The sequence below is a fragment of the Tauraco erythrolophus genome, chromosome 12 (genome assembly GCF_009769465.1).
Source record: "Tauraco erythrolophus isolate bTauEry1 chromosome 12, bTauEry1.pri, whole genome shotgun sequence".
Taxonomy (NCBI): domain Eukaryota; kingdom Metazoa; phylum Chordata; class Aves; order Musophagiformes; family Musophagidae; genus Tauraco; species Tauraco erythrolophus.
The window spans coordinates 22422071-22445270 of record NC_141476.1 but is presented as its reverse complement, the minus strand read 5'-3'; the positions used below and the strand labels follow the sequence as shown (position 1 = coordinate 22445270).

Sequence of the window (23200 nt, the reverse complement as noted above, 5' to 3'; positions counted from 1 at the left end):
TACTGGTCAAATTGTCAGTGGGCTCCCTGGCAAAGTTTTGGTCTGTACCAGCTAACACTCCTGTTTCATTTTCATTTCAGGTATTTCATGTCGAGATAAAACACAGGCTCCAAAGAGCCATTTCATGATGTTACGTGTAGAAATGTGATGATTACCTTAATTTTGCTTAAGACATAGTCTTTATCATCCTTATGATAAAACTGCTATGCACTAAATAAGTCTTTTGCATTTGTTATTCATGTAATTCATTGAGTGAACTTCTCTATTTTAATGTGTTTCTTTGCTACAGCCCACTCAGTGAAGCTCTTGATGACCATACTGCTGCTTTTCTAGTGCATGGGATGGCCATTGGTCAGACTAGTCTTATGGCAACTGTTGCTGACAGAAGAGGACAAAGAATCAACTCTGCTCCACAGCAGATTGAAGTAAATAGTTTCACATAGAGTATATGCATAAAGAAAATCTATGTTATGATAGAATAGGAACAGTAGGTTACAGTTAATTTATAGTGTAGTAATTAATTTGCCAGGAAAAGTAAACAGATCATTCTGTCCAGAAGTTATCCAAATGCTAGTCTGTTTCTGATCTCATAGTGCTTTTCTACTGCAAGCGATGACTTAAGTTTCTGCATGCTCAATTTACTGTAATTAAGCAAGTGAAGACCCAGTTTTACACTTGTGTGTGCTGTTTTGTGACGTAATTTATCTGATTGAAATAGCGTGAATACAAGTGTTCATATTTCTGTTTTTAGGTCTTTCCCCCATTTAGACTACTCCCAAGGAAAGTGACCCTAATTATTGGGGCTATGATTCAGGTAAGGCATTTTCTTACATATTTTCTTTCTTTTGCAATTTTTATTTTAAAATAAATATAAATATAATATATTTTTCAGGCATAGATGTTCAACTTGGCAATTTAGCTGCATTCACACTGAATGCTCCTCCTAACAAGAATAGTTCATTCCTGAGCCACCTTCCATTTTCAAAGGTTTTGTATTTATTTGTGCCAAGGGAGTGTCAGCTTTTCCAGTGTTAAATACTAGTACAGCTTTAATAATGTCGCCTCCCTGAAATTAAGCATAGTGGACTAGTTCTACAAACTGAAACACAGAGCAGAGCTATACTGTGTGTGGTGAAAAGAAAGTGAGGTATGTTTTTCTGAAACTTTCTGGGCTGGATGTAGCATCAGCCTCCTACATTCTATGAAGCACATATTTCCCAGTTTGACGTCGTGCAAGGGCCAGTGTGCAGGAGAAATAAGCCCTGAGATGCCCTGGGAAGGTTCAGACAGCCTTTTCTTAGGGAAGACATTGTGGTGCTGAGCACAGAAGGGGTGTACCCTGTAACGTTAACCAGAACAAGTATGTGATGGGTTAAATTTAGTTGTTCTGTGTGCTGTTAATTACAGATCACTTCAGAAGGAGGCCCTCAACCTCAATCCAACATCATTTTCTCCATCAGTGATGAAAAGATTGCATCAGTGAACAGCACCGGGCTTGTGAGGGGAGTGACAGTTGGGAATGGAACGGTAACAGGAGTGGTGCAAGCTGTTGACGCGGAGACCGGGAAGCTTGTCGTGGTCTCTCAGGTAGTGTTTTGTCACACTGTTTGGGGCTGAAAAAGGCTCTAACTCATGGGTTTGACTCAAAAGGGACGAATTGTCTGTTTGCATTAGTAATATTATCTTGTGCACTTGATTCTTAGTTTCCTTAAGGAGATGAAAAGTCAGTGTTTCTTACTCCCTGACCTGTGAACTTGTGCATGTGCTGATACATAGCTAAATCTTGCTGTACCTTAAAACAGAGTCCTACTGATAACCCAGGGACACTTTATGAACAATCTGCTATCTTTAGAATTGATTGGTAAATCTAGAAAAGCCCATCTAAAGAAGCCTTTCTAAAACAGAAGGTTGTCCTTGCCTGCATCACCTTACAGTTTAGCAGTGTCTTATGTCAGTAGAAGTCAGAAGGTAGCTGTTGCCTAAGAAACAACGTTGTCTCTTAAGCTATAGGCAGACTGTATAGAAAGCTGTCGTTCCATGCTGTGGTCTGAATCCATCTACAAAGTTCAAGCAGTGAATTCCTGGTACTCCATCAGAATCTCTGTCTGTATAATTTCCCACTAGCTGAACGTAAGGGAGCTGTTGAGCAGGACTGTAAGGGAGCACAGGTCCCTGGGACTTGCATGAGCCTAAGAACAGTAGAACTTGGGGCAAATCTTAAGGCTCTTCATTTGAGAGCAAGACAGCACAGCTACTGGACATCACAAAGCTGTGCTGCTCGAAAGATGTCACCACCTGCCAAGAGAAGACAAAGGAATTAAAAAAAAATTATATATATATATCTCTGTGCTTTGTAATGCAGGGGCAGCAGTCTGCCCCGATGCTGCGGCAGGAGGCAGAATGAACTTGAAAGTTAAATCTACTGCCCAGTGAGGTCCAGGTCTGATCTTTCCTCCCCAGTATACAGTAGGAATAAAATCTATCGGGAGTGTCAGGATATGTGAAGAGGAGACGTCAGGGTATCATGTATATGATTTATTATGTATTGTCCCTTTTGCTGCTTACCGTTCTCATTTCCTTCTAATTATCTCAATGTCTTCCTCTACTTGCTGGGATTATTCATCCCTCTTCTCCTAGGGGCCCCTATGATCTAGTCCCTTGCAGTCTGTCACCTCTCACCTCCAGCATTCATGTTGTCAGTAATTTTGAGGAGAGCTTTTTTTAAAAAATGTTGGGTGGCATTTTCAAATGCCTATCAATTTACAAAGTTAATGCTTTTGTAGTTTTTTACAGTCCTACTGAATTATGTCAGTCTGTTTTTTCTGTGATAAATCACATTCTTAAGAACTATTGCCATGTGATTTGCAATGGCAAAATAGCAAATAGATCCTGAAAGTGAAATGTAGTTCACATTTCATGATTATTTACAATGTCTTCCCTTCTTGCTTTTTAGGACAAAGTGGAAGTTGAAGTAGTACAGCTGACAGCTGTTAGAATTCGTGCACCGATTACACGAATGAAAACTGGTACACAGGTTAGTTGATTCTTGATGAGCTTTTATTGCCTTAAAATTTTGACCTGCAAGCTGTGACCATTCTGATTAGGTCACCTGATAATGCCACTCCAGCTCTTAGAGTGGTTGCCTGCTCTGAGGGGTACCACGGTGCTGTCAGTGGAGCAACTCCAGAGCTGAACGTGTTCAAACAGAAATCAGGACAAGTTTACCTTGTACACCAGAATGGTTCTCAGAAATTCAGGTCCTGCTAATGAGGCGTCATTTAGTATGGAGAAGGGTTCTCTCATCTTCATTCTATTTGCAGTGGAGACTTTCTTCCTTTTCATGTTAAAAACCTGCAGGATGTCTGCAATATCCAGAACAACAGATACTGTTCAAATTACCTTCTAATAAGTCTATTCTTTAACAGTCTATATTTCCCCCTATTAGTTACTCATTCCATACTGGCTAGTGACTCTAGCTTATTGGTCCCAGGTGCAGGAATTGCTTTGAAGATTGAAAATAAGAAGTTGAAAATCCCTGTTTTGTGTTTATATGTTATGTTGTCTTTATTCAGAGAGTCGAAAGGGAATAGTTGATGTGCAGAGCAGAGTTAATCAGGGAAATCATCTAGACAAAGATGTAGAAAACATGAGTGTATTACTTTTTACAAGTTGGTGGTTATTTGAGTTTTCTACATGATGCATCATTGCAACATACACAGAAGACAAACCATTTTCTTCACAAGAAAGACCATCTCATAGATTTCATAGATTTCTAGGTTGGAAAAGACCTTAGAGATCATTGATCTCTTGATCAATGAATTTTAAGTTTAATGACGTTTGCTCTGTGCAGGTTTGGTTAGCATCCTAAAATTACCTAAACATTGGTTTCTCTTTTTCTAGATGCCAGTTTATGTAATGGGCATCACCAGTAGTCAGACTCCTTTTTCATTTGGCAATGCCGTCCCGGGGTTAACGTTCCACTGGTCTGTCACAAAGAGGGATACTCTGGATATCAAGACAAGACACAGTGAGGTAAATTGTGTGTGTATGTGACCTCGCATGTTTGTGTATCTTGGGGAAAAGGAAGCTGCCAGGTAATGGCAACTGAGAAAGTACTGTTCCTCTGCTTACTCAAAATCAAAGAGTGGTTGTCAGCATTGGGTGTTGTCTTTCCTCTGTATCAATGTCAGCTCTTTCCGCAAGTAAAATTTTAATCATTTTCTCCTGTCCAAGGCTTCTTTTCAGCTTCCTGCAAAATATAACTTTGCAATGGATGTTTATGGCAGAGTAAAGGGAAGAACAGGCCTGAAAGTTGTTGTGAAGGTCCTTGATCCTGCAGCCAATCAGTTTTACAACATGGCAAGAGAGCTGTCTGATGAAATCCAAATTCAGGTATGATGATGTTCCTCACAGTTCATGTTTTAGTATCTATTTCAGAGCTGAGTTTGAAGTCAGGAATTTGAAATGCAAAGGAGTAGTTCTGGGTTTGGTTTATCTTTGAGCCCTTACTCTTGCTTGTATAATGTTCTGCTATTTGGAAACCTCCAAGTTCCCCAAGTGTTGATAAGGTTTACACTGACCAGTCACACACTGCTGTGATTCCTGAAGGAAATTCAGGAGTTAATTTTTGTTGTAAACCACCTGAAACTGAGGTGACTTGTGTCTTGTGGATAAGCAGTGTTAGAGCTGTAAAAGAACCTTGGTGCTCTGCTTCCCTTCTGCACAATAATACTTCTTGCTTTTACTGCTTATCTTACATGTCTATGCAAGCATATCAGTTTGGATCAGGAATTAGCTTCTGAAATTAATTTCCTAGTCATTCCCACTTACAATGCTTGGGGGAGCAGTTTCAAAGTATGCAAACTGGCTTCCTTTAAATGGAACAAAGCTGGAAAATGTGCTTGAGGAGTTCATTTTGTGAGAATTCAGTTCATGGGCTCAGACTTAGTCTAAAGTAACTTGGGTGACTATGGGGTGTTGGTTTTATTTGGGTTTTTTTTGTTGTTTGTTTTGAAGATGAAATAAATGGAAATAAACGACTTGCTGTACTCGGCAGTGTAGGCTAAAATACCTTTTATTTTCCAGGTGTTTGAAAAACTCCATCTAGTCACTCCAGAAGTAGAAGTGGAGCAGATCCTAATGTCACCAAATTCCTTTATTAAACTTCAGACCAACAGGTTAGCGATCAGTTTTCATACTGTGATTTGTGTCAACAGTTTATCAAAACCATAAAGCAATTCTGTTTTCAAGTAAGCTGTTTCAGTCTTTTAAAAAGAACATCACAGTACATCCCTATAATACACTACTTATCTAGTGATTCGTAGTATCTTATCTGTACTCTTGGGCTCTGTCAAATCTTGTATTAGTTACATTGTAGCTTGAAAATTCATTCAGTATTTGAAACTTTTAGATCTTTGCTTCAAAAGATGCTGAGCCAGTTAAAGCAGTAGCCTACTTCCAGTAGAGTTTTTTGTAGATGTTCAAGGCTTTATGGAATATGCTTCTTGTTATTTCTTACACAGAGGCTATGACTAGATTTTGAGACTAAAATGTCCTTTCCAAATGAGAAATCCTGTTTAGATAATCTGTTTTCAAAGGCTGGTATTTCAGTTTTGTTTCAAGCTTGATGTTTGGTTTTCCTAGCATCAGAATGCGCAGATACAGACAACAGGGCGCATGCTGAGGGCGAGGCTTTAGGGGCATTTACTTTTTAAGGGAAGGGAACTCAGTTTCACTGGAGAGCTCCAGTGACCATGGTCATTCAGCATCTGCTTTTGAAGTTAATAGGAGCCCTGTCACTTGTCGTCACTTACTGACGTTGTTTTGCTATCTCTTCTGAGCAGTTTTTCTGATTAATTAGTCATTAGATACCAGTTTGTACGTTTCTTTGTCCCGTTATCTTCACTATCCAATGTCGGAGCGCCTATATCTGAACTCTGCCACCAAAAACAATTACACTATTGTCAAGGAAAGGGCAACTAAAATCCAGCTTTAATTTTTTTTCCTAGGATGGAATATTTTTATCCAAATGGAGGAGCTTGGGAGGAAAAAAAAAAATCATTTACACATCTTTTAGAAGATGTGATAAGTGATACTTAATAGTAACTGATGTCTCAGAATGCCCACTAATTTCAGTTCATATATTTGCTCACTTTATTAATATCCAAACCCCATGGTAGAAGTTACTCCAAGAATTAATTTGTCTATAACATCATTTCCAGGAAACTGATCAGATCCACCTAATCACATCCCTGACTTTATCTCCAATACCAGTATTGGCCCTGGCAGATTAATCTCCCTCTAAGTATTGTGTACAGAAAATGACAGCAGAAGCTGCATATTGTACCTTTAGCCATTATCGTTGGGAATCCAGTTTACACCAGTGAATGATGGTGCTGCAGGGCAGTGGGTGGAAGCTCGATGTCAATACACACCTAAACCCAGATAAGACTTCTTCCAAGTAAGCTTGAATGAGAACTTAAACCTTTTCTTCTTAGACTAGAACACAGTCTTTTCAGCTTTTATTGCAGAAACATGGGAAAAAACGTACCAAGTAGCAATCTTTTAGATTTGCATAATATATTGGTGTCATTATAGCTTTACTCAATTAACGGGGTCCCCTATTTTGGGGGGTTTGTTTTGTTTGTTTTTCTTAAGGGACCGAGTGGCTACACTGAGTTACCGTGTCCTGGATGGACCAGATAAAGTTCCTGTTGTAAAAATCGATGAGAGGGGTTTCCTTAACTCTGGGTCTTTGATAGGATCATCAACAATTGAAGTGATCTCACAAGAATCATTTGGGATCAACCAGACCATTGTAGCTGCTGTTAAGGTAGTACTGTCTTTCTTTGTAGTTTTCTGTTAGAAGTATATCTTTACTACTGCCACAGGGATGGTTAACTGTGCATTTTGGACTTCATTTCTGAAAAATATGCAGTGAAAATCTCTGCATGAGAAAAGCTGTCTTGTCAGATAATAATTGAGCTGCTGTTGCCCGTGTTTGGTGAGCTGGCAAGGAGCATGTCCGAGGCTGCCCGGTGTGCCTGAGCTGCACTGAAACGTGGGTGCTTCAGGGAAGGGCACATCTGTAGCAAAACTCAGCAGGTTGTTTCCAGGCTCATGAAACATCTTTCTTTCTCAAAACTTCATCTGTCGATTCAGTGCTGTTACGTGAAGTCTAATGGATCCTACTGGTTTGGCACTTGGGACATAAGGGGATGTATGTCCTTCATTGGTGTTCGGAAGTCCTTGTGCCAGGATTTTTCTACGTCTGGCAATATGAGCCGTGAGATACCCACTGCTCCACTTCCTCTTACCCTTTTTACTCTGTCAGCATCTTTCCTGTGTACCAGCTAAAGGAGGAAGAGGTATAATTGAGTGCTGACTTTAAATTATTTGTAAGTTTAATTATTCTAATCACTGCGAAGTGGCTTGATGTTTTTTTATTTGAATTTTGTTTTTTACCATAACGTTCAGCTTTGTCTGTAGGGTAGCATGTAGGTCCATCCTCCTGGGTGGAGAACGAAAAAAGAATCGGTGGCTTAGCTTCACTAATGCCACTGCTGCTGCTTGGTGGTGGCAGTGGATTTCTACAGCTCTGTTAGAGATGACCTTGTTTCTTCCCTTCACTGCTGGATCTGGCGAGTGAAAGACATCTAATGAGTTTGGGGTTGGCTCAAATGACATTTAGTCAGCATAAAAGGGTACTGAAGGTAAACTCTCCCTTTGTGCCTTCTTTCTGTACGCAGCGAGGCTATCGCAGAATTGAGGAGTCGGTGCACCACGGTATGAAGCTTGTGAGCTCTTTGTAGTAGGAACCATCTCAGTTCAGCATCTGGTACAACTGATTTGTTTTCCTGTACTTACTAGAACTAGACTACTTTTATGGAAATAACATTTTTAACCTCACAGTAACCCCGTGATGTAATACAGTGCTGCTGCCTTTGCTTTGTGGATGAAGAACTGAGAGAAAGTTTGAGTGGTTTTGCTGAAGGTCATGTAGAGAAGCTTGTGACAGAGCAGGAGATGAGCTTGAATCTGTTGTGTCATTGTAAGGCAGAGTTCTCTCCTTCACGCCGTCCTTCCTTTCATAACTTCTCCTTTTGTCTATTTACAACTGTACACAATTAAGAACCAAACTGCTGCAGCAGCAGCATTTAACACTCAACTTTGCTCAAAAAAAGACTACAAGCCAAGGAGGACAGTGGAAGTAAGGAGTGACAGTTTGCTTAGCGTGGAAGCAAGCTAAGCACTTGCCTGTACCAGCTGTACTCAGCTGAATTTATTTTTTTTTTTTTATAAAAAATACTTTAAAAATCTCAGATGCTTTAACAGTAAATAGCTGTTTTCATCAATATTCAATTAGGCAGTTGTCCCTTGTGGAGGAGTTTCTGGGATTTTAAAGTAAGCCAAGCTCGAAAATCTGTTAGGGAGATGGCATTTTTGTCAGCTTATAACCTCAGCTAGTTAAGCAGATGACTATTTGCACTGATATTTTAACTGATTATGTCAGCCTGTGGAGTAAACAGTTGCATATACTGATGCTCTAGCCACTTTTTTTTTTTCTCAGACTCACCAAAGATGCTATTTGCTTGAGGCCAAATTTGTCCTTTCCTTTTTAAATTTTGACGTGTACGTTTTCAGATTGCAGAGTTCTACATTTTAGCTGAGTCTCTTAGGTCAGAAAAAAGGGATTTCCTACAAGATAAGCTTGAGGGCTTCTTTTCAAATAGCTTTCTCTATATATTTAGGGGTGTTTGCTTTCTCTGTCCTTCCGTTACGTGTTTTCCAACAGCTGTAACGGAAAGAACAGATACACTTCTTTTTGTTGGGTAATTTTGCTAGTTAACCTAGGTAAGTTAATCAAGAATAGTAATGTTATTTAAAAAAAAATAAATAAAATGATTGTGAGGTCTTCGTCTTCAGACAAACTTCCTTCTTTGGAGTGTTACTGCAGGAACGTGGGGGTGTGCGCACATGGATAATCTAGCAGCCTTCGCTAAAGAATTCGGAGCAGAAGTCCCTAACTTCTGTCTTGGCTGAGGAGAGGCATCGAGGCAACACAAGGCAGCCTGCTGACCAGCTGGGGTGTGCCAGATGCCAGTTCCGGCGGCACCTCACTTCTGTCAGCCCCCACCTCGGAGGGGGCCTGGCTGCAGCAGTGCCAGGGCAAGCATGTGCCCAGTGATGGGCCACAGAAAGCACCCCAGCACACAACTCGAGAGGAAAGATGGGTGTAGCTCCTTCCCACCTCTGAGAGCCCCGATGCCAGGCCTGCGTGAGCGGCAGCGGTTTGTGGTGTCTGGGATTGTTGTTTGACAAGGATCACTAGGGAACAGCGTTGCAGCTGTTGCTCATGTTTTCTCCACTGGGCAAACCTTTGCTCAGAGCCAAGGCTGTTAGGAACTGCCTGAGTTGTCTTGACTTTCTCACCTGGAGAGAGGGAACTGGGCAAACAGTGACTGTTTCATCCCCTTACTCTCACGTACATTGCAGTTTACTCCAGTTCTAGTAACTGGGGAAGGAATCACACTTGTTTCAAGAATTACTGGGGGAGAAGTCTAGGGGCAACTTGTTCTCTTAGGTATCCAGGGAGTCCTTGCAGTTTTGATTGATTGGATCATAATGTATTCTCTGAAGTCTGTGATGTGTGTTTCTATGTCATTATTGCTTGCTTCAATTCCCAGTGCTATTAGAGGAAAACACTAAGAAATGCCTGATGGGAGGATGTAAAGAAGACAGAGCCAGACTTTTCTCAGCAGTGCTCAATGACAGGGCAAGAGGGAACATACATGAACTGAAACAAATGAAATTCTGTCTGAACATAGGACAGTGGTTTTTTTACTGTGGGGGCTCTTGAACACTGGCACAGATTGCCCAGAGAGATTGTGGAGTGTCCATCCTAAGAGGTGCTTTAGACCTGACTGCACATGATCCTGGGCAACTGGCTCTGGGTAACCCAGCTGGAGCAGGGGGGGCTGGACTAGACAATCTCCAGAGGCCCTCAGCTGTTCTGTGATTCTGTGAAATATATGTACTGCTAATAAAAGCTCCATGTCTCAGTACTGTCATATGGCTAAACTTATAGCAAATGGTTCATAAAGGAAGCTTCGTGTATTTGCAGAATAAGAACCCTTTTATGTGACTTGATAGAGGCATCAAAAAAAGAAATAAAACCTTGGTTTTCACTGCTGCTGTTTTTACAGGTCTATCCCATCTCATACCTAAGAATCTCCATGAGTCCTATTCTGCACACACCAAACAAAGAGGCATTATTGGCTCTCCCCCTGGGGGTGACACTGACATTTACGGTCCATTTTCACGATAACTCTGGAGATACTTTCCATTCACATAATTCTGTGCTCAACTTTGCAACAAACAGGTCAGTACCTCTCATGAGTTTTAATTACAGTGAACAAAAAAGGTCAAATACACATAGCCCAGCCACAGTGAGGAACAAGGATTGTTCCAAAGGCATCGAGGATATAGCTTGGACTGGGATTACCAAAGAAAGGATTTTGTCTCTGGTTTTCAGGGGCACCGTGGCAGAAAGCAGAGTTCCAGTTAGCAATTGATATTCCCTAGAGAAGGGGAAGTTGCCCAGATGAGCGTGATCCCCAGCAGGGCCTGCCGGGGTACGCTTCTGCTTTAAGTGACCCCGAACCATCGGGTCGCATAGGTGCTCTACGTAAACAATTGATTTTACTAACATTTGCCTCATCTTGCCTCTTGTCTCCTGGCACTCTGTTATGCTGCTTCACTGAAGTCTTATGTAAGGTGGGAACGCCGAAGATCAGGGGCTGTCTCTTCAGATACGCTCGTACAGCCTGTGCGCGGCAGAGCCCAGCCTCAGAAGGCGTTCGGTCTCCGCCTCAAAGAATAGGACATGTTATAAAACAGCCAGCTTTTGGTCAACAATCACTAATTCCATTCCTATAACATAGTTTTTCTGCAGAGCACCTTGCAGTAATCATGATTAAAAGGAAAAAAAAGAAAGGGAGGGTGGTTAAATGCCAGATTTTCTCCTATCTAAATGATCTGCAGAGATTTCTGTAGCGTAGAGATCCCTGAGGTAGCACTGCCCTGGCTTCCAAAAGAGCCGTGACAGAGCTCCCTCAGCACGGGGATAATTATTAGCCCCAGAGAGAGGCTCTGCTCGTTAACCCCAGGTGCAGCACCGTGGTGCCCCAGCTCTGCTGCTGGCTGGACCTTTGCTGTCCCTGCACAGTGCTGCCAGGGTGGCAGGCTCTGTGCTGGCTGCACTGAAACGTGCTGAGTGTGTCAGGGCATTTGGGAATGATCCATTTTGGTAAATACCCGAACTCGGAAGTAGATGTGATTTAGCTTTGTAAAGTTATGGCTGGAAAGCTGTGTGTTGGTGTTAAAATTTCTTTGCTGCTTAACTCCCTGAGAAAAGAGAAAGAGACTGATTACCTCATTCTCAAGTTCTACAATTCTTAAAATTAGGAAGTAGTTCTCGTACCTAATTATGACCTTGGTATTTCCTCAGTATAGCGATGCGAGAACTGAAATTTGCCTCAATAGCACCTAAATAATTTTTGAATTTTCCTGATTTTGTCAGACTTCATTAGAAGATAACCATCACTGAAAACAAGAAGTCAACCCTCTACAAAGACTTCAATACCTACTATTTGTTGTAGAGATAATGGCATTAGCAAACTCGCCTTAATATAAAAGCATTTCTTTTTGTCTGTAGAGATGACTTTGTGCAGATTGGGAAAGGAGCCACAAACAACACGTTTGTAATCCGGACTGTAAATGTAGGTTTGACCTTGCTTGAAGTGTGGGATGCAGAACACAGCGGACTTGCGGACTACGTCCCGCTTCCTGTGCAACATGCCATCTTTCCTGAACTCGTAGACGTGGTGGTAGGTGACGTCCTCTGTTTGAGTACTTCACTGACAAACCAAGAAGGTAAGCGGCACTTCCGTTGCTGTGTTTTTGCAGCCATGTAATTTGACTTCAGTGTGACTCTTTCTCATTCTCAGGAAAACTAAATGCATAATTTATGATGTTTGTTCGGAATCAAATGTCACTGTTCTTGTTAATGATAAAAATAGGTTTGATCAACTCCTCTAATTTTTATTGTACCATGCAACATGTTGCTTGTATTAACTTCACGGGTATCAGACTTCAGACATTTCCATTCCGTTACCTTGAAAGGCTTTTTTTTTTAATGGGAATCATGCAGAGTGAGGACAGTCTAACTTCACTCACTGTATTTGGTTCTCAGTGTCAACGGGCTTTTCCCAGAGTAACTGCCAGTCGGTTTGGTGCTGGGCTGCCAGCCTTCCACCCCATGAGACCCTCCAATCCAGTTTCTGTGAATTAGGAAGTGTGCGTGCCCATGCTGCTCGTGCAGTGGGTACATACATACAGGAAATGCTTCAGTTGGCATAAACTTGTTGAACGGTGTCCAAATGGTGTGTCTCGTCAGGCCTGCCGGGCGTCTGGAGCTCCTCGTTAAGTAGTGTTCTCCAAGTCGACTCCAAGAGCGGCGTGGCAGTGGCGAGGGGTTCTGGTGCTGTCACCATCTACTATGAGATTCCTGGATTGCTTAAAACATACAGAGAGGTGAGGCACTGTGAAATCCTGCCAGAACTGCTGAAATTTGTGAGCTTCGGGAGGATCCTCACCCAAAATGTATTCTATGATTTACTTTTTTTGTTGTAAATATTTAAGACGTTCTTTTAAAGGAAAAAGTATTAGAAATGCAGATGGCTGGAAAGTATTTGGTATGTGTCCAGTCACGTTGTGGGTTTTTTAATCACCTATGGTCAGGAGGATAATTTAGCCTAATAGTTTCTATTTTTGGCCTACACTCTTCTGATATTGTACGTTTTGATTCCTTTGCTTGGGTAAGTTGTTTCCAGATGCTAAACTGTTTTTGAGTATGACTGCTATGAACGAAGCTTCACTGCAGGATGAGATTCCAAGAAGAACTTTCTAAAGTGTTGCACCATGTTGCTGTGCATCACTGATCAGAACTCCTCGATGAAATTTCCTTGCTTATCTACAGTGCAGTTGTACTGGTGACACAATTCGCTGTATCAGCTAACGTAAGCACTAGACATTCTTTTTAAAATAAATTTAGACATAGAGCTTTAGGCCTGTTAACTTAGGAGGGTTGGGTAGAAGGAAAAAAGTGTTTTTACTTGCTTAAATTGCCTCAAAAGGCAGTTTCTAAAATTAGAGAAATGTAGGATTTCTTGGGAAGAGAAACACGACCTCCTGGAGCCTTCTGTTATACATATAAGGATGTGTGCGTTTCACAATCAATCCAGTCTGGTTTTGCCTTAATATTTATTGTTAAAACAGGTTTTGGTAGCAATGTGCTTCATCTTTTTTTTCAGATATTGATAAATACACCTCAGAGGACTAGAGCAATGCATGTAAGTGGAGTGAAAACAAGCTTACAAGGAGTTGCAGCCTCAAAAGTGATAGTTTCAATTGGGGAAAGAAACAAAAATTTGAAAGGTATGATGAAAAAAAATCTTTATGCTTATTGTTTATTGCATGTTTTTATATTCATGGTAGGTGGTTTTGATTTGTGTTTTGAGTTAATAGGCAATCAGCTGGTTGTTTGCTTATATGTTTAATTCCAATTGCCTTCTTGAAGTTACTAGTTTTATTACTGGGCGTGTTTAGTTGCCATCCTCAAATCTTTTACAGAAATTTTCAGCAATTGGAACCAATGCAAAGATTAAGCATCATATTGTGTCCTCGATTTAATAAGCTGTGTTCTGTTTGATTATGGTGTCTTTTAGTTTTTAACTTGACACTTGGCACTTGTTCCAATAGTATTTTATTGTGCCTTATGTAAATTATTAGCCTACCAAAAAAACATCTTACCAGATACTAAAATATAAATCGAGACTCCCAGAATCATATAAGTTATTCAGCAGACACATCCAAGCTGAAAATTCTCTCTAGTTTGTTCTTTCCTGTAAATAAATTATTCCTGTCAAAAAAAAAAAAAACCCCACAACATATAAAATTTTCATTTGCTGTCTCTTTGGGATTAGAGCTGAGATAGGACAGCTGTCTATGATTTCCAGCTATTTTAAGATCATCATAACCTTGTGAAACTATTTCAGAAGGTGGCAGAATAACCTGATATTTCAAGGCATGGTTTTGCTTTTAATTAATTAAAAAATAATTAGTTACAATTGTCTCTTCTAATTAATTCATTTGAGATGAATCAATTTTATTTTTTTGCCCTTAGGGGAGTGCTTGCCTGCTCAGATTGAAGCCATTGCTGAATTACAACCACAGTCCATTATCAGTTGCCATCTAGATTTTAGCAGTGATGCGTTTGACTTCCCAGCACGTGATGTTTTTGTAGCAGAACCCGGATTTGATGCAGTTTCAGGTAAGATGAGACAAGATGCTGCGCTCCAGGCAGACACTTTGAATTCTGCTGCAGTTGAGTCCAATGGCAGGTTTCCTTCTGAAGCCTCTGAGCTTTGCTGTGTAGGATCTCAGGCTTCATTGAGTTGCTAACGTGTACTCTGCATGTTTAGGGTTTTCTGCCTGTGACACAGACACTTATTTGTTCCCAGAGAAAGCCAGAAATCAGTGCCAGCCCATTTCATACGTTTTTCAGAGCTGCGGTAGTAAGTCAGGAAGAAACTCGGACGCATTATTTTTAGGGATGGGGAACAAACTTTGATACAATTTTTGACCACAAATTTAGGTCTTATTTTGCAAATTACTACTCATCTGTTTTTCGGTATGTAGACACTCCAATGGTACTGTGAGACAGAAGTGATGGAATTGCAGGACGTAGACACAGTACACTGGAGTCACACACTTTATAGAGCTGGCAGCTGCCATCTTGTACTCCAGCTGAACTGTGCAAAAAATGGATTGCCTTGTGTATAACTTAATTTAGAAAAGAATATCAGAATATTGTATTTGTGAAACCATAGAAGCAAAACACTTCCTTCTTCAGGTGCTACAAACGGGCACTCAGGTGATAAATATTCCAAAACTGGGTACCTCTGCAGCTCTAAACATCCGGTGACTTTTAGGTGTTTTCTTGCCATACATCGGTGCCTTTGCTGTGTGCTTAAATGCAGTGGAAGTTAAGACTGGGGATAAGAGAAGCAATCACGAGTTTTAATGTCTGTGTACCAAGGATCTTTAGATTTCACCAAATTACGCTCTACAGAGCATTTCTACAAAAATGCTCTGCTTGATGCTGGCCTTTAAAAGCCCTGTCACTGAGGAAATGAGGGAAATAGCAATATATTTTGAATTCTTTGTTTTCTGCAATTCAAACATTTCTGGAATTTATCATGCTTTCAAATTTTCCTCTGCAACCTGAGTGCTGTAATTTCTTATGAAACGCAGAATCCTTATGTATCCTCAAAACAACATGAACTGGGACTTCAAACAAGGGGAAGTTACTAGATACTGTGGAAATGGAAATAAAATTGTGAAAGTCTACAACGTGTGTTAGTGTTTCATAACTATATCATGACTTTTAAAAAGAACTAAACCACCTTGGACTGTATGAGAATAACATGAGTTATCTGTGAGGTTAGTCCCTGTACCCATTGTGTAAACCACTACTACCCCTTGCATAACACAGGTTGCCTCTGTTACTTCCCTAGGGAAAGTAAATAAGGGGGAAACATCCACCTAGCAAGTTCTTGTTACTTGTGCTTTGTATCTTCCACGCTGGGGGAACTTTTTACTCTCTTTTATTGCTAATAGTAGACAAATAGGTCCCATAAGAGACTAGGAATATGGTGAATATCTAACCCTAAAGAAGCTTTTATAAATAATAAACCATGTCTCCACAGAATTGATGATGGTGAGGGTAACCAACTAAAATTTTAACATTAGGTGAAGAGAATGTGAAATAGGATGTTAAGTTTTTAGTAAAGCCTGTCTATCAATATCAGCATAAATGTTATATTCAAAGTGGAATTGAGTCTTGCTGGCATACTATAATAAAATGTGACTGGAAATTGCCATTTTATGGTTTTTATCATGATGCTTAGTTTGGGATAAGATATATATTCTGTTGTTTTAGTATAGGATTGTGATACTTGGACCAGTAGACACACTGCCCTGTTCACTTACGCACTCCTGATCTTGCTGTCTGTCGAATTTTACAACCTTTTTTAGCTCTTCTCTAAAGACGTCACAGAAATCTCACTTTGCATGAAGAGAAAAAAAAAACATAAAGATGAGCAATTAACAGTCAAACTGCTTTTCTTTTTATAGGACATTACACCTGTTCCATCACAATGCACAGGCTCACTGACAAGCAGCTGAAGCATCTCAGCATGAGTAAAACTGCACTTAGAGTTACAGCTTCAATCCAAAGCAGCCACTTCTCTGGGGAGCAGATCAGCACTGAGGTGCCTTTCAATCCTGGGTTTTATGCTGACCAGACAGAAATACTTTTAAGTAACCATTACACAAGCTCTGACGTGAAAATATTTGGTGCCACTGAAATTCTTGATACCCTGGAGGTGAGTCTATTGCTGTAATTAGACAACACAGTTGAAAGCATTTTGGACTGTTACCTGCAACATTGTAACCAAAGGCACTCTGTGCCCCCTTTACCATGTCACGATTGTTCCCGAGATGATTTGGAAGTACTCATGTTGGAACGTATTCCTCCTTGGGTTTCACTTTTGGTTTGGGGTAGTAGAAATGTGTCAGGCTCACCTGTGTGCTAGCTGGGATGTGTTAACCACCTCACTGGTGGGGAAGCAGAAAACCTGCCTGATCTCTAGCAGCAGGGGTAGGTTCTTGCCTGCTTATTTGTTTGGCTGCCCATGGTTCATACAGCCCAGTCAGGGGTGCTTTGGTTCTTGCCTGTACGGGGTTAGTCCAGCCCCCAAAACAGCAGTGAATCGGGGTGAGGTGCTGCCGGCGTCACTGTAAAGTTACAACCGAGTCTGACTCCTGCTGAGGGGGGAGTTGCTCTGTGTGTCTGTGCAATAACATTTCGGAAGCGTGACCTGGAAGATGGCTATGTGCGGTGCTTTCTCAAGCAGTCTGTTCCAGGTTGGTTTTTTCCCTTGGCAGGTGAAATGTGGCTCACCAGCAGTGAAGGCGTTTGAGAAGACGAAATCCTACGGGCTGCCTAGTTACGTAGTCTACACCATTAGCCTATCTGATCCAAGAGTTTCAAGCCAGGGATCTTTATCAACCACTCTGACTGTCTCTAGTCCTGTGACTGACCAGTCTATCACTATCCCAGTGACAGTGATTTATGGGACTGACAGAACCAGTGCACCAGCAAGACGTAAGTTTACCTTGAGACTTCACATACCAGAATAAACCCTCTAACTTGTGTTAATGTTCATGAGGTTTAAAAATTGGTGTGTGTAAAATCTGAGCTGGCAGCTAAAGTTATCATTGACGTGTAAGCTGCTCACTGTGACCAGAAGACTCGAATGCAATTGCTCGTTATGACTGAAGCTGAACGTATTTTCCTTTTGGGTCAGCCCAAAATACTCTGTTGAGGTTGGCATAGATATCCCAGTGCTCAAGTCTCTGAAAGTAATTTTGTTTTGCTCTGCTTTTGTTTGCTCTCCAGCATACCTTGTTATTTTGAAAACATGTTAGCGTTTTTGGGCTGAGAAAGTAAAGAACACGCTGAAGACATTGTAATCAACGTCTTAAGCCGTTACTGGCAAATTTTGAAGACTGCATTAGAAATAGTCTCTAGAACCAAAGTCTTGTTATCGAAGTTGATCACACTTACTCACTATAAATAAAAACCTGCTTTTGGCTATTTCAGTTTGAGTTAAGAACTATTAACTCTTAAAGCAGGTTGGAGAAGATGCTCCTTGAACTCAGTGTTGTCTCCTCTTATTCGATTCTACAGATGGAGCCAGTCTGTTCCAGCACTTTCTTGATTCTTATCAAGTGATGTTCTTCACGCTTTTTGCACTATTAGCAGGGACAGCTGTTACAATTATAGGTAAGAGAATGAAAGATTGCAGAAGTATTTTTTTTTTCCATCATGACTTTTTACAATGCATTAGCTGTAAGAAATAAAGGAATAATTTCCATGTGGAATGATTTGGTTGTTTTGGTGGTGGCGGTTTGGTTTTTGGTTTTTATTTTTTATTTGGTTGTTTTGTTGGTGGTTTGGTTTTTAGTTTTTATTTGGTTGTTTTGGTGGTGGTGGTTTGGTTTTTGTTTTTTATTTTTCATTTTTACAATGTCTTGCAGCCTATCATGCAGTCTTCTCACCGAAAGAACAGCACAGTTATCCAGCGTTTACCCCACGGACAATTCCTCAGCACAGCCATAACAGTAAGCAGCTGTTTCCCAGTTTTAAGTGCATTAATTGATTAGTCTAGCTACTGTGTTTGAACTGAATGTAGGGAGGCATGCGAGAAAGCCTGCATACTGAATTGTATTGCAACAAGCACTGTGCCAGTTTCTAGGAAACTTGCTCCCACTGCCCAGCTCCCCAGCCTCCCCTTCACCCATAGTTAATGCTTTTGAAACTCTTGGCCAGCTTCAGCCACATTACAAACAGGGAGTGGGTTGAAGGTATGAGAATTCATGTGGATCTCCAGGTGGGTAGAGGAGAGAGATCCACAATTATGCTCCTGCTGAAGAAAAGTAAAGCAGAGCCCAGCTGCTGATACGGTGTGCATGGCAGCAGCTGGCTGGTTAGGCAGGTCCTGCAACATCAGATTAGCTGCAGGACGTGCGGCATCGCTTGTGCTGCCCGCGTGCTCTGAGGTACCGCCAGCTGGGCTACGGCGAGGCAGGGAAGGGCAAATGTTAGGAGACAAAGGACACAAGTCTATGGAAGGCTTAGTTGTGTTGCTTAGGGAACAGTTTGTTCCTTCACTGCTTTTGCCCCTGCAGTCATGTTTGCCCCTGTATTTTTTGACATCATATTTATTCCCTATTTTACCTATTTGCAGTGTTGAAGGATCAAATTTTCAGAAACATGCAAAAAATGCCCATTCACTTGGACAGTCTGTAATCCGCAGTGGCTATTAAAATAAAATTCAATTATTATAGATGTCTTTAAGTTGTGGTGAGCTGCACTACTGTTTGTAAGAACACATGCCTGACACTTCAGACGACTTTCGGTTTGCATCTGTCTTATTTGCTGAGGTGAAACGTGTTGTGCCCCCTCAGAAGACTTAATCAATTCTTTAACTAAAGTCCTTAATAGGAAGATCTACAAAATTTTGATACTTGTAAGACGTAATTCAACAGACAATAAGCTAAAAGGGGTTATTTCACTTAGAATGGATCATTAGACTCACTTGCCAGGTGTTCCAGCAGATGATCACCAGCAGTTGTGTTTCTTACTTCTTTCTTCCGCTGTTCCTGAATATGACTGGTGTTTTTTCCTTCTTTTCCCCTGTGTTTTAGGTTTCTCTGTGTCACCTGTGCTTTCCTCCAGTCCTCAGTCCTCAAGCAGGAAAACGAGCCCATCATCCACACTCTGGAGCACTGGTTATGGTTCACGTTAGAGACAGCAGGACTCCATGCACTAGGGCTGGAAAACTAAAAAAAAAAAAAAATCTGTGCCTTTAACAATAGCAAATTTAAGAACTTTCACAGTTTTGATATAATTCAAGTCATGTCTTGAATGTCACTAGCTTCATTTTTTTTTTTTATATTTAGAGCTCTTTGAATTTTTTTTTATGACAGCGCTTCAGTTCTCTAAAACTTATTTTATCTGCTGTTTTCTGCTCAGTTGACAAGGATGGCTGAACAAAATGCTGTGTTTGTGCTAATTTAGCTTTCTTGCACTCTAACTAGAAGTAATGTCTAAGTCAGTGATAAAAGTTTTTTATTTACTTTTTGTAAAAATTAACTTTCTTTTCAATGAACTTTTTTTAAAAAGGGAACTAGAAAAACAGGTCAAATGTGAGCCAAAAATATGAAGGATTGTATATTTCAAAGAACTAGTTTTTTATTTTGAGTTCTAAAGACTCAGGAATGTACTGCACTGATAAGTGTTCTTACATTTAGCCTTACAATGTGATTCATCACCATAATTTGCTGTTTTAACATTAGGAATGCTGGAACAACTGTGGATAATTCAGAGGGTTTTTTACAACAGCAACAAAAAGAGAAACGGAACTATCTTAGTGTGGCTTCCTTTGGGTACAACTGCAGTATTCCTTTCTTGTTACTGTAAGCACTTTTTTTGGACTGGGAATGTGAAAGCATGTGCCTTCTAAGAGGACCTTTCCTCTGGTAGTAAATATTTTTAATTGAAGGCAGTTTTCCTACCTGTGTTCTGATATAAATATAATATGTTTATATTAGTCGTTTCACGTGTAGAAGTACCTCAATAGAAACTGAGCCTCCTTTTATTCCTGCTAGCCACCTGGTGCACTGGAAAGGTAGTGGCTTATTCCACACTTAAAATTGTGAGTGACACTTTCAACTGGTTCAATCTGCTTGTCCCTGCTGTATTTGTGTACCAACTGGTACAGCCATACCAAGAATCTTGATTTAAACTATACAGTAAGATCTTAGTGGTATGACCAGCCTTTGGAATATTTGTACTACAATATCCAGCTCATAAGTGTTCATTTATAAGTCTGTAAAATACAACGTGGCATTTAATTGCATAAGTACTGATGGTGGAGGCTTTTTGGTTGACTTTTTGGTTTTCTTCTTGACCGGCGAAGACGCACAGGTATAAAATGCACCATTCCGAGTGCATCGGAAAGCACTCGGCTAAACCAGGCAGTTGATCCCTGTGTGCTCACATTTGTTTTGCTTTCTAAACAAGCTGGCAGTGAGGTGTGCTGACTTGAACGTTTTTCCAAACTAATTTTAAACAGACGAGAAGAAAAACTTAGTTCCAATTCTTAGTCCTAAAGTACTTCCCTGGGAACACAAAAAAAAGGTATCTCGGTTGGAATCCTTTATTTTGAGGATTACAATCATTATCACAGTAACTTTTAATCCATGAGCACTATTTTGCAGCTATCAGGTAAGGGCTTTGTTTACATATAACAACTATCACAGTTTTAATTGTGAATCATATTCTGGCTGTCTGAACCCTCCTAAAGGACCATAATGACAGTGATCGCAATTTCCAGGAACAATGTATTTTCCAAAGTGTGTTGTGTGCAGAGCTACGCAGGCCAATACTCAGAGGAACGGAGTGCAGACACGGTTCATGGCAAACAGTTTTGGTTTCATGCAGTAATACCAAAAAGCAACGTTGTTACACGTTACTGTGGTGAGTCTTGTGTACCTTATTGGCTAGTTTTGGAGAAGTTGTGCCTTACGTGCTAGTACTACTTAAAATTGACAAGTTGGGTGTAAATAATAATCATTTGTATCTGGATTATTTAATAAAGCTTTGTAAGATTTCTTGTTGATGAACTTCGTTGTGTCTTGGCTGTTCCGAGTTTAGCAGTAGACTCTGTTATTTGTGCTTCACCTCCTGCAGCCTCTCAGCATTTGCGGTCATGATTTTCACATGCAGAATTTTCACTTTTGTTGACAATGTAATGTTTTCAAATACCGTGGCAATTTTTCATCTAGTATTTGTTGTCAGGGGCTATTCCCGGTTTTCACTAAGCATCTTCAATTCCATTTGAAGTCGGTGGTGGCTAGAAGAAGCAGCTCTTTATTTTCCAGGTTTGTTCAAACTTCCCACCTTGTTCTTTTGGGTTTTTAAGGAAAGACATCATCTTTCTCCACTTCCTTTCAGAGAGAAACAAAAGGGCTACGAGTATCTCAGTGCTACTGTGATAAACGTTTCAGAAATGGTTACAGGAAAGGTTTTACTCTCCTATTCCTTCTCTTTCCTGTTCAGCCTACCAGTCTGGCACTCAAATGTCCTGAAAAATGAACTGCTCCAAGTGATGGAAGTACTTTGGCGAGTAGTTGCAGTCTGCTGGCGTGCATCTTCATGAACTGTAATTTGCCACAAGCTAGAACTAGAGGGGAGTTAAAGGAAAAAAAAAAAAAAAGTATGGAATAGGGAGCTGGTACAGTTTGGGAACCAACCTGCTGCAAGCAGCAGGGAGGCTTTTGCCTTTAGGAGCTTGAGTGGTCTGTTGGTGGCTGCCGTGTGGGTGAGATTTTGGGATATACATTTTTCTGAGCATGTTGCTGCCAAGGTAAAGATCAATTTTAATATATTTTTTTAGAAAATTGACTAAAATGAGGTTTGGGATTTTTGCATTTAATGCTGATTTTTTTCTCTATTCGCTTACTGTGTGTTCCTGAGCGTTTGCTCCGCTGAGCGGGAGAAGGGCTGCCGGGACCGTGTATGCTGTAAGTTAGATGCCTGATGCGAGCTGTCTTTTTGAGTTTACCGGGTAAGAAAATAACCGGTGCTGGCTCAGCCCCACCGCTCGGTCTCTTCACGTTCCGCAGGAGCTTTGTCTTTGCTCCTCGGCAGAAGCAGGATGGAGCGCGCGGCAGCGGTGCCAAGTTCACCCCATCCTGTTGGTCCTTGCATTGAAACTTCTTCGTGTTTAACGGGCTGAAAACGCGAACCGGCCGAGCGAACGGAGCCCCCGGGCCCGCTCGGCAGCGCGCCGCCGCCAGCCGCCGTTACCGGCTCACCGGGGCGCTGCCGGGGGCGCGCCCGCCCGCCCCTTCCCGCCGCGCCGCGGCTCCGCCCCCCTCGCGGCCGCGCGCGCCGCCCGGGGCGTCCCCCGCGCTGAGGAGAGGCGGCCGCGGGGTTCGGGAAGGAGGGGGGAATGTTACCGGTAAAATAGACTTTTATTGAAACCGCAGTCAAGTTGTGGCGTCTGCGCGGGGGACGCTGATCCCTGAAGGGGAAGGAGCTGTCACGCCGGCGGGACGGGCAGTGGTGGCCGGGTTGTGGCTGGCAGAGCTCAGGTACTTGCAAGGAGGGAAGAGTTAGGGAAAAGTTTAATAATATTGTTGTTGTTATACTGAATAATAGTGGTATCATCCCGAAAGGTAACGGAAAAAATAAGAGTACTCGTTAGAATTACAGCGTGCTATCGCCGTTTCCAAAATATCTTTCTCTGATCATTAAACTCAGCCTCGGGGCTCCCGGGCCTCTCCGAGGGAAAAATCCGTGCCAGTCTCATGCTTTTTGGTTAAATGGCTTAGACTGCTGTCCCGGCGCTGCCAGCAGGTCACTGCTGATGGGAACGTGCTCGTTTGTGGGGGCGGACACAAAGCCCTGATGAAAACGGGGTTGGTTATAACGGGCACAGTTCCC

The 23200-nt window shown here is 41.4% G+C and overlaps 1 protein-coding gene across 1 annotated transcript in view; it reads left to right on the top strand.

Moving 5' to 3' along the window:
• LOC104379893 (nuclear pore membrane glycoprotein 210) overlaps window positions 1-20303 on the top strand; it is a 64256-nt gene extending 43953 nt beyond the window's left edge. The window contains 18 exon segments of the mRNA XM_086618819.1: window positions 290-425; window positions 752-814; window positions 1408-1587; window positions 2954-3034; window positions 3901-4032; window positions 4234-4392; window positions 5086-5177; window positions 6658-6832; window positions 10206-10381; window positions 11717-11934; window positions 12458-12594; window positions 13374-13497; window positions 14246-14392; window positions 16258-16508; window positions 17071-17290; window positions 17876-17971; window positions 18226-18309; window positions 19396-20303. Coding sequence (XP_086474945.1) covers window positions 290-425; window positions 752-814; window positions 1408-1587; window positions 2954-3034; window positions 3901-4032; window positions 4234-4392; window positions 5086-5177; window positions 6658-6832; window positions 10206-10381; window positions 11717-11934; window positions 12458-12594; window positions 13374-13497; window positions 14246-14392; window positions 16258-16508; window positions 17071-17290; window positions 17876-17971; window positions 18226-18309; window positions 19396-19496 — 2572 coding nt within the window. The 3' untranslated portion in view covers window positions 19497-20303.
• Window positions 20304-23200: the final 2897 nt, after the last annotated feature.